Source organism: Setaria viridis, chromosome 7, assembly GCF_005286985.2.
Source record: "Setaria viridis chromosome 7, Setaria_viridis_v4.0, whole genome shotgun sequence".
Taxonomy (NCBI): domain Eukaryota; kingdom Viridiplantae; phylum Streptophyta; class Magnoliopsida; order Poales; family Poaceae; genus Setaria; species Setaria viridis.
Genome location: NC_048269.2, coordinates 13,234,279 through 13,245,695, shown reverse-complemented (window position 1 = coordinate 13,245,695; position 11,417 = coordinate 13,234,279). Strand labels below are relative to the sequence as shown.

At 42.1% G+C, this 11,417-nt stretch overlaps 2 protein-coding genes across 3 annotated transcripts; both read left to right on the top strand.

The window, feature by feature from the left end:
* The first annotated feature begins 712 nt into the window (after positions 1-712).
* LOC117863952 (uncharacterized) lies at positions 713-8,227 on the top strand. Of its 2 annotated transcripts, none has more exons than XM_034747887.2 (11): positions 713-977; positions 2,632-2,732; positions 2,818-2,959; positions 3,114-3,275; positions 3,365-3,428; positions 4,184-4,926; positions 5,013-5,121; positions 6,818-6,873; positions 7,023-7,129; positions 7,207-7,294; positions 7,605-8,227. In XM_034747887.2, exons 1-11 carry the CDS (start codon positions 786-788, stop codon positions 7,794-7,796), a joined length of 1,956 nt encoding a protein of 651 aa, XP_034603778.1. In that variant the 5' UTR covers positions 713-785; the 3' UTR covers positions 7,797-8,227. The 2 variants fall into 2 exon arrangements, with proteins under 2 accessions (XP_034603778.1, XP_034603777.1); XM_034747886.2 differs by having other exon boundaries at positions 3,362-3,428.
* Positions 8,228-9,086: 859 nt separating this feature from the next.
* On the top strand, positions 9,087-10,065 carry LOC117863954 (uncharacterized). The gene has a single exon (XM_034747888.2). The coding sequence runs from the start codon at positions 9,151-9,153 to the stop codon at positions 9,715-9,717; it is 567 nt and encodes a 188-aa protein (XP_034603779.1). The 5' UTR covers positions 9,087-9,150; the 3' UTR covers positions 9,718-10,065.
* Positions 10,066-11,417: the final 1,352 nt, after the last annotated feature.

The following is an 11,417-nucleotide window of genomic DNA, read 5'->3' as shown; positions in this document are numbered from 1 at the left end:
ATGTATGTGATATCTATATCTTTTGCATCCGAGAAGGATTGCATTTCTGCACTTCATCATTACCTTCACTTACTTTTTGATTTTGAAATATAAAAGGCTAACATCTTTGGATCTATCTTTATCCGGATCCATTGCAATTAAGGTTTTTTGTCGTCACTTTTTCCAACCGTTAGAAAGCAAATAAATGGTTTAGATCCCCCCTCCCCCTACCTTTTTACCCTCCTTACGCCACTTTCTTCCTCCACTATCTTCTCTCACAAGCTCCTTCCGCCCTACTTCCCTTTCGACTCCAGCGGTATTTTTCTACCTCTATCACCGCTCTCGAACCATCACAACGCTAACCTTCCTCAGGTGGAACGTCTCCCAAAGCTTAGCTCCGGTCGTGCCCACGCTGCCTTCGCTCCGCCACTGTCTCTCTCACCTCCATCACTGGCCGGTGCTGGAGTTCCATCTAGATCCGTAGGCCACATGTATCTGTGCATCCCAATATTTCCAAATCCTAGCCTAAATCCGAATTTAATTTCAATTTTTAGTACAACCTGGGATGATTGATGGAAATAAAAAGCAAATTGAAGAGGAGGTTTAGAGTTTATAAAAAAAATGAAAATGGCTCCTGATTCTTGTGTTCGATAATCTAAAGTCCATATACAACCTAATAAAGAAATTAACAATCCAGGTGAAAAACCCAGGGGGTCTTTTTCAAAAAAAAAAAAAAAACAGACACAGGGCGGAGAAGCAGTAGCCGCTGGAAGATTCTCGCGGCCCCATTGCTCCCCCAACCGGCGATGGGGCGGGAGGCCACGGAGCTCGACGCCGAGCAGCAGCAGCTCCTGCTGCGCCGCTGCCGCCGGCTCTTCACCGTCGAGGACCGATCGTTCCGCATGGATCGGCGCTCGCAGGCCGCCGCCGCCCTCCGCGCTGCCGTCGCCGACGTGCTCCCCCGCTTCCTCGGCAGCTACACCGACGACACCCTCGAGGTACGCGCAGCACCCCAATCCCTCTTCCCCTCTCTTGTCCCGCGCGCGACCGTAGGGCCTGCTGCTGCCAGACATGTGCAGTGCGATGCGGTGGGCGAAGTTTATCGCGCGAAATAGGTTTCGGTGGGGCTGCTAGCATAATAGGTGGATTTGGGTGGGTTTGGGTAGACGATGAGCGTGCTGTTGATTTGGTCAGTGCTCTGTTTCTGTATCGAGTGAAAGTAGCCAATTCCAAATTGAAGCTGGGGAGTAGATGCGTCAGGTAAAGGTCTCCACTGTATGTGAAATGGAAAGTGAGAAGGGAAGACTTTAGAGTCAACTTGTGCTTTGACAAGGGGTTGAGATTTTGTTCTCTAGCCCATTTTTGTGGCCTACCTTGCTCTAATACCAAATAGCAGATATGGTTGCAGGTAGCACATAGGACTCTGATATGCTAACAACAGCACAATGCCCTGTGTTCCCACTTTTTAGTATGGTAGTGTAGGATTATGAATATAAGGGCACATGCATTTTCGATGTGTGATGCTTGAAGCTAAGTATTGTCCTGACCAGCTTGGAAGCTCAAAGATTTGTGAAAATGATACTATCTTTCAGATTTAGTGTACTCTTCTATAGAGATGATATATCCATGTTATGCATCTGATAAGCAGTTCTACATATATAAAGAACTTGAAAACATTCTGTTTGTTTCCTATGTACGTCCTAAAGAAGTTACAAGCTGATTCTTCATGCATAGTGGAGTTTTGGGCTGCGTAGTATTTGTCTCAACCTTAGATCCATCGCCTGAGGCATCAGCAGGATTTTTTGTAGTAATGGGATAGCAATTTTCAGTTAGTTGTATCTGAATCATAGCCAATTGGCGCCATTTCTGTATCACCATTTCACCTGGTTCACACACTAGATTACAGTTGCTTATAATTTTTGTAGTACTTCTGCACATTTCTGTTGACGATTTGAGGATTGCAGTATTAAACATGCATGCCATTTGCTACTGCCCTACAATGTCTGAGCCAACAAGTTATGAAAAAACATGAACATATGTAGTTGGACTCTGTGGAGTCATTCAAGTCAAATCCTACAGAATGCAGCTAGGTTTAGTTCTGCAGTAAGGTGTTTAGTGCTGTAACATTAACATCCGCACTTATAGAGAATTAGTAGGTAGGATAATTAGTGGTTGACATTGGGTGCAATTGGGTGTCAGTATTTCCATGTTGACTGGACTTAACTGAATATCTGGATACATTAAGTTCATTTTCAGTTATCTTGCTATCCTTTTTTAGATTGGCAAGTTGACAAATTCATAAAGTGAAATGAAATAGGAGAGGAGTGTTTGATGAAACTTGCTTGTAAAGAAAGCACTTTTGGGGAATATTCCTCACTGCAGTAAAGCTCTGAACATCCTTCAATTTGTGAGGCCAAATTAAAATACCAGTGTCTTTTGACGAAGCTTGGTCACCACATAGTCCTCTTTGACATTATTTGTATGGTAACTGGGCATCTTAGTCACATATTTCATATGTGTATTTAAATAACATGTTGTTTGAATGGTTCATGTTATGGTTGCTCAAATACCTTGTTGCCAGTACAAACAGTTGCTTGATTATCTTTTGTCCTGAATGATGACTGATTATGTTTATTTATTCCTTGTATAAAGGAGTACATTGTAATTTTAGTCTGTAATGGAAAAAATCAATATCAAGCACGTGATGACTTGGAGGCCTTTCTTGGCGATGACAGTGCAAAATTTGTTGCATGGTATTGTAACTGTATGCTAATCATTTAGTTGTATTTTGCAATTTATACACTTACAAAGTCATGATGCTTTTATATGCCTAAGCAGGCTTTGGAGTTATCTGGGCAAACAGGCTTTGGCATCAGCTGATAATTGTAATTTTCAACATGGGATGGACAATGAGAGTGAGAACTTGAATGACAAGAAAAAACATCTTGTTGCGAAAGCCCATCATGGTGATGCTCATGTTGTAAGGGTCTTCATATCCTTTATTGTGATCATTAATTTTCATGCAACTATTTACATTATTTATCTTAGTCTATACTAAATTGACATGGACACTGCTAGACTCTGTTCATTTTATTTTATGAGAAAATTTTACTAACTTATCCACTGTTGGTCAGGTAAACTCCAAGGTCACAGTACCAGAAACATACCATGGTCTTCATAAGCTTGATTCAACTATAGGACAAAATGTGCCTCAGCGGTGTATCAACTCCACTGTTATAATCTCTCCTGAAAAATTGGGCTGCAACCAGTTCATTCGGGAGAATCAGCATCACAAGGTTGAAATGCTATACCTTTAGTTTTAACTTTGCTTCTCTGTTTACTATTAATGCAGTCATCTAAATTGATTGTCTATATATTAAAGCAGAATGGTCAAAATGTAGCACGCAGCAGAAGCTTCTCTGAAAGGACTACAGAAATATTAACGCAAGGTACACATTTTCTATATTCATTTGTGCTATCATCGCAGTTAATATATTTTAATATTGTTTTTTAAAAATAGTTTATTAATATAAACCTGTTTCCGGAAATTATTTCCAAATCTACCTCTTTGGCCGTACTACTGGTGTGCCTGAACCACACTACCATAAGGGATACATTGTTATGGCAGGGTGTCATCTTGTATGGACACGGTTGTCACATGGAACCATGGAGTTGACATTTTAGGCTGTGTTGTGTTCACAATGCTAAACAAACTCAAATCCTTGACTATTGTGTTATATTTATTTTGGATCTGTTGATTTGTGACTATGTTTGTGTTTGATTTATAGGCTTTATGTCTATTGTGTAGTCGTATGCATGTGATGGGTTGAATTAATGCTGGTAGATTTGGCTGGGCAAATGCATTTACAGACAAGAATGTGTTCTTTATGAATTTTGTTTGGCCATTGTAAACAAAGACACTAGCTTGCATGTCTTTTCTACTCCAAGTTGTTCCACATCCAGGTGCCTGTGCTTTTTAATCTGACTTCTCCCGGTCAGCGTTCATGCTTGGTGTAATCAATGCACTGGCTTACATTTTGAAACCCCAAACTATTATGTTTAGCTGAATTTAATCTATTTAGTATCCCAAATAATTCATTTGGAAATAATGTGATGTTTTGCCGTTTACCATATATCAAACAACTCAAAAGGTTAATATTACTCTTTGCAACTAATTTACTATATTGTTGAAAACTTAATGCAGATGAACTCCATGGAGAGCACCTTGGAAGAAATGCTTCCACAAGATGGTTACCTGAGAGTGTCGGAATCGATGATGAGAGAGTGCCAGTGTCCTTGAAACGACGTCGCAATGTCTGGGATAGGCTAGGGAAGCCCGTTGTAGAAGATCGTGGTTTAGTTGGACAAACTCATGACATACCTGTTCAAAATGGAGTACATAAGGTGGCCAAGTTAATGGTGGCTGAGCATGAACCAAGATACCATGTCACCTCAAATGCACAACATGATGCATTTGATAAAGCAGGTTCCAGAAAATTCACCAATTGCTTTACAGATGTCAACACAATGCAAGGGCATCAGCATGCGGGGAAGGCAAATAGAAGCAGGCTTATTGGTAGGCTAAGTTTTGGTGAAGGAAATGTGTTTCATGGTGATGTGGGGCGCAATAATCTTCAAGATAGAGATGTTATCAGCCAGAAGTCCAGTTTGTCATTGCCAATTAAAAACATTCAATCACAAAGTTTGAACGAGTTCACATCTGACATGAAGGGTTCACCTCTTGCTGTTTCTGAGCCCATATGTAATACATTCAGACCATCAAAAGGGCTTGCGTCAGCTTCAAAAAAATTGCCTCTGCTAACTGTACCGAGAAATTCAGAAACCGAAGTATCGCATGGTGAGCAAGTTAGCAGCCCTGCGTATTCAAAGATCCCATCTTCTGTACATGAGGACGGTAACAGTTGCAGGAATAAACTTGTGAAAGAAGTAAGCTACACTTCTATGGATCAACTCCTTACTATTTGGGCACTTCTGATCAGCTGTGACTTCTTTTATCTTAACTGATTATGCAGGAAATTTTGGATGTGAAGCTAAAGCTCAAGCAAATGGAACAAGATGTCCTCAAGCTTCGTAACAAGCAGGCACAGATAAACAATGGAAAGCAAGCAGCCCTATCATTAGGTTTGTCCATGATGCCTTGCTTTTGACCCTTTTCTTACTTGAGGTCCTTGAGGAACCTAACGAAGATTTCCAAATTAGAGGTACTGAAAGGAGAAACTCAATATGCACTGTATTCCACTCTAAGGGGAACATGATACGGTCTTAGTTCCACCGGATTTTCCCTTATCTAGAACTAGGCTCTAAATCATTTATTTCTGAGAAGCTGTTTATTTGTCTCAAAGGTACTAGCACATCTGGTAGACCCCACTTCTCGCCAAAGTGAGGTGACCTGCCCTGGATTTCGCTAAATTGAGCCAGAATCACCTGTAGTCTCTTCAGAAGAGAAATTTCTTTATTGGCTAGTGATTGTGGATCGAATCCCTGTTCTACCTCAGAAACATCCTCTTTTCAAAATCTTGGGTGCCGGGGTCTTCCATCTTTTGTGAATGCAGGGAAGAGAAGTTTTTGCCGTCAAGGCTTTTTCCTCTATGTGCCATATAAGGCTTTGGACATAGCTTATCCGTTGCTGAGCCGACCCCATCTATCAGTTATTTTCCTTTCTGTTTCTCTTATCTTTCACTCCTCCAAATTGCCCTCAATCAAATCTTTCCTTCCCCTTAGTGCACCAGTCAGCTAAGTAGTCCTGATGCTATCACCTGTTAGTCATCGTAGGGGCACAGTCTGAACTGCTCCACTTAGCACCCTTTCTGTGTGTACTGTGCCTGCCATGCAATCTTCAGAAGCAATGATCGCCATGGGCAATACCTACTGGCTAGTTTCAATACACTTCATCTCCACATGAATTGCACTCTAACTGCTTGCATTGTGCACTTGTTAGCAGAGTACAATGATATTACAGTAGTCTAAATTTGATCTTTGCATACATCAAATATGTTCAGTAGTCTTTGTGGAAAACTGTCCATGTTGGAACTACTCAATTATGAGTGTCGACTTTGTGGAACCAACTCATCCTGGAAGGAGTTGGTCCATGATATTATCCCATTATTTTGGTGAGATGATACTGTATTTCTGTTCCTATGGCAGATGAGTTGGTGATGGACCAACTGATTTCTATCCTCAATTCTGTTACAAATAATAGAGGCTGAATGGATAATTGTATTGAGGCCCAATGTGGATTATATATAGAGTACTCCCTCTGTCCCAAATTGTAGGTCGTTTTAACTTTTCTAGATACATAGCTTTTGCTATGCACCTATGTCTAGATACATAGCAAAATCTATGTATCTATAAAAGCCAAAATGACCTACAATTTGAAACAGAAGGAGTACTTGAGGGGAACACTAGGCTAGAGGATTACAATATTACCCTTGACTATTGTACCCTTAACAAATCCCAGAAAGTGCTTTAGGATTGGATGGTCCATTCACATCCCCACTCCTAAACGGAACTAATACTTGCTTTTACCACTTAAAACTGATAATACAAGATTCATAATGTCTTTTGCAGTGGATGCTACTTTTACACCATAACGAATTAGGCATTGTTGCTTGCTCTATCATGTTGCCTAATTTGTTGATATATGATTAGTTAACCGGTTCAAATTAATAATGTTTCAATACTGTGGTATGTAAATTATTATGCATGTATTTACATAACTATAGTACTAGCTCAGTATTTTGTTTTTGCCTATTAATATTTAATACCCTTGATGTATCATGGATGGTTAAAGTTCAATCAATGTATGGATCTACTGCAGGGCCCCATGCTAATTCGGAAGACGATGCTGACTCCAGAACTATTTTCGTGACAAATGTATGTAAAGAGCATCCGTTGAATTATTTTCTCTAATGTCAATTAGATCCCTGCTTTCCCTACATTGAATTATTCTGTAGATTATAAATTTGACTCTAACCGAATTAAAGAAATCTAAGCTGCACATCCCCTCTGGATGATTATTTTAGGTACATTTTGCAGCAACAAAGGAAGCATTGTCAATGCATTTCATGAAGTGCGGCACTGTGCTTAAGGTTAACATTTTGACAGATGCCATTACTGGCCACCCTAAAGGGTACAGTCTTTGAGCTTATTTTACCTCTGGGATCTTTTAGCACCTTCAGTTAATGGTTTTGAATGGATTCTTTGTAGGGCTGCATATGTTACTTTTGCTGACAGGGAATGTATTGAGAAAGCTGTATCTTTTAGTGGGACATCGTTTCTCGCCAGAGTACTCACTGTATGACTCCTGCATTTACCATTTGCTCAACTGTAATTTTCTTGAAGTCCTTAAGGAACAGTTGCATCGCTTACCTTCCTTTTCTTTGATTTTCTGTATGTCTATATTGGCGTTTCCACTTCATTTTCCTTTCTTGAAAGTAGTTATCGGACATGTAGCATTTTAGGCATCAGGTATTCACGAAAACAAAGCTGGAATCCACTCTAATTTTGGACCACACTAGCTCCTCTACATCCTTAGCAATAAAGTAGCTTATGCCAATATAATCTTGGTCCAGTTTCTGATTCTTGTGCTGATATGATGTTGTCAGGTAATGCGCAAAGCGGATGCACCTCCAGGATTTCTGGCATCTGTTCAACAGACTGGGAGGCCTCTGCAGCCATGGAAGTCACCACCGTTCAAGACAGCGTCGACCCCAAAGCAGACATCTGGTTACCACCTCCAATGGAAACGCGACCAGTCTGTGCTGGAGAAATCTCCTGCCAGCTGCGCCACCAACTGAGTATCAAAATTGGGGGAGACGAGGGAATCACACCTGTTCTACATCTGCCGGACAATGCCAATGCACACGGCTTTGCATGAGGGTGACTATATGGTTTTCTGTAACAGATCAAAGAAAGAATGTTTTTTCTTTGACATCAGCTAATGTTCCTTACAGAGGAATTGCAGCGTTTATTCAGAGCCAAATATAGCATTCGTGAGATGAGAAAGATTTTTCCGCAGCCGAAACCAAAGCTATAGAGCCTTTTTTTCCCCCTTTACCTGATATGTTGTAGCATATGCCCAGACTCATCCTGAACTTCCATGGAACCTCCCCTCCGCATTGTAGCTTCCGCACCAGTGACATGAAATGTGATTACAGTTCTGGAACTTCAGAAGAGTCTGAAAAGATAGTGAAACAATACATGTGGGTCTGGACCCAACATTTCATTCCTTCTGTCCGGTAAAACGCACGTGGGTTGCATTGCCGTTATACTTGTATTGTTCAGTGATGATCGGAATTTTTGGTCGCATTCCTTTTGCTTATTGCGCTTGAGCTCCTAGAGCTGAGCTGATTCTTTTTGCTGAATCGGTAAGAGTTCTGCCAAATATTTTTTCAGAGAGAAATGATTATCTACTGATTTTGTGAAGTGATTATCTGAAATAAACTAAGAGGTTGGGAGCTGAAAAAAAGGTAGTTTCTCATAATTCTGTAAAGTGATTTCTCATCCTGATTTTAAAAATTTATGCTAGAAAATCAAAGGGAATCACTTTCAGCCATAAAATCACTTCTCTCAGAAAATCAGCTTTCTAGCTTCCATAGAAAATTAGAATCACAGAATCAGACAGGCCTATTGTTTGTGATCTAAGATTTGGGAAACCCCTAAGCGGTCAGATTAAAAGGTTAAATGCGTAGAACGGTGCTTGGTGTTGTTTGTCAATGGTTGCGTCGTGCACATGAAAATAAATCACTTTCATAATTTCATGTCTGCTGTTTCCGAATGACACTCCCGCGGTTTGATTTTTTTTTTGTATAAGATGTGAATACATTTCCTAGTACGATTTTAACGGAAGTCACTAAAATCGTAATAATTTATAGTACAGTTTTTCTTTGAAAGAAGACAATCCGTAAAACTGTAGAAATTGCTTTGATGATGAAGCTATAGCCGGGGAAGACGGGGCCCGTCTCAAGTGGCGTGTAGCATTGGATTGTTCTCAGCCAAGGGCATTACCAATACCAACCGTGAGATCTTGATCGGACGGCTGTTCTAGCCCTGCGGCCCGACTAGCGATACGAATCATCCCCTTCTCTCTTATCCGCCGACGCCGCGAAGATCCCCGTCCAGCCCAGCCGCTGAACCAGAGAACCGGAAGCCATGGCGGCCACGCCGACCACCACGCTCCCCAGCCTCCTCGCCCCGGGCCCACCGCACCCCGCCGCGCGCCCTTCTTTCTCCACCCTCCGCACTCCCTCCATCTCCCTCTCCCTCTCTTATTCCCTCCCCGGCCGCCTCCACCGCCAACGCCTCGCCGCCTTTTCCAGGGACACCACCAGCAACAAGGGGCAGGAGCAGGAGCAAGAGCCCGCACCGTCCGCGGGGGCGGCGGAGGCTGCGGACGGGGGAGCGGAGAAGAGCACGGAGGCGGAGGGCGCGTCGCCCGGGGAGAAGAGCCCGGAGGCGGTGGCGGCGGAGCTGAAGGAGGTGCTGCGGGCGCGGAAGGAGTCGGAGACCGCCGAGGGCGGGGGCGGGTGGTGGGCGGGCGTGGCGCAGGAGATGTCGGAGATCGAGTGGCCCGCGCCAGGGAAGGTGGTGGGCACCACCGGCGTCGTGCTCGGCGTCATCGCGGGCTCCACCGTCGCGCTGCTCTCCGTCAACGCGCTCCTCGCCGAGCTCTCCGACCGCGTCTTCGCCGGCCGCGGACTCCAGGACTTCTTCGGCTGACGACGGCGGCGTCAGGTTTTCTTGATGATGCGGATAGGCGTATGTGGTTCGTGTACTCTGTAACTACTGTTTTCTTGCGATTGGGAAATACTAGAGGCTGCTAGGGTGATAGATCAGGTGTTGGGGGCTCAAATTATGTATGTTTTTTTTTCAATTAACAAGGAAAAAATGATGAGTTTGTTGCGAAAATTGTGATGTTGCTAATCGGTGAATGGCACCACCTTGATGCTGATTCAGAAAACTAGTCTGAGTCTCTATACAGTGGTGAGGTAACTACATGCTAACAGATTACTACTAGTTTATATCTTAACTCTGTTAAACTAAGTGCTCAATTTTGCTTATGCTGAAGTGACTGGCTCAGTGACATTTCTGCATTTTAAAAGCATACCATCAATGCTATGCTATTCCAGTGCACTAGCACAATAGCAGTTTTGACTAACTGAATTATGCTCACTGCCTTTGTTCCCCTAGTAGCCTCATCTCAACTCTGATGAGGTACTGACAAATCGGTTTCTTAATACTTATATACAATGTAAAGGGACTGGAGCTCCCTGCTATCTAGGTTATGTTGAGTTCCTCTTAAGAAAGTGTGCAATTTGAAGCATAAGAGTTTCAAAGAGAATTACTATCTCGATCTTTGTTGAACTGGCCAGGTATGGATTGGGTTTCCAGCTTAATGACATTAGCCTTATGCTCTGTTTTGTGAGTTTGGCAAATGATTGCATGTTTCCATAGCGTTTCTCTTCTCACTGTTAAGTACTCCGTCCATTCCAAATTATAGGTCATTTTGGGTTTTCTAGGATCGTACCATTTACTATGCATCTAGACATAATATATATCTAGGTGCATATCAAAATCTATGGATCTAGAAAAGCTAAAACGACTTATAATTTGGGATGGAGGGAGTAGCATACTTAGTCTGTGTAGTTTTTTTTTCCCTTTGATGATTGCATAATCATGACTGGAAGAGAGCAAAACTGTTCGAATCAGATCTTTTTGGGTCACTTTGTATATGAAGGCATGGGTTGAATTATTTCCTCTCCATTGAACGATATACAATGGTAGATGCACTTCAATCGGGTAGGAAGCTGGTGTTGTAGTGCAGCTGGATGCAGCAGCATTCAATGTTGTAACTTGGAATCTCATGTTCTATGGAAGTAGCCGTTTTCAGTTAGGAATATTAATTGTAAATTTACGTTTCTAATTTCAATTCAAAATGTTGACCCCGCAACAATTTTTGCTGTACCAAAATCAGTAGGAAGAGACTCAAAGATGGTGAGGTGCACCATTTGTTTGAAGTCGCACAGCTGTCTAAACTTTGAAGTGCTTTGAATCCAAAAGGAGCAAATGGCGCGCTCTTTCAGACAAAATGAGGGTGAACAGTTTACTGGCCTTGTATGATTTTTGTTTACTTGTTATGTGTAGCCAACTTGGGTTTTGTAGATAAAGCCACATACAACGACGTGAACATCTGTACAGTTTCCTGCATATGGTTGTGGCATCTGTGGACCTTTTCATCAATGTTTGGGATCACCAGCTATGGTTTCATTTCAGTTCAGACTATGCGAATTGTTCAGAATAACAAGCCTGCACATTCTCTTCCTCTGGTTTTTGTGTTGAGATAAATTGTGGCGCAGATTTTGATTTTATTTTTGCTAATCTCGCAGGGAATGCATAAAGAACTCCCAGACGCAAATATC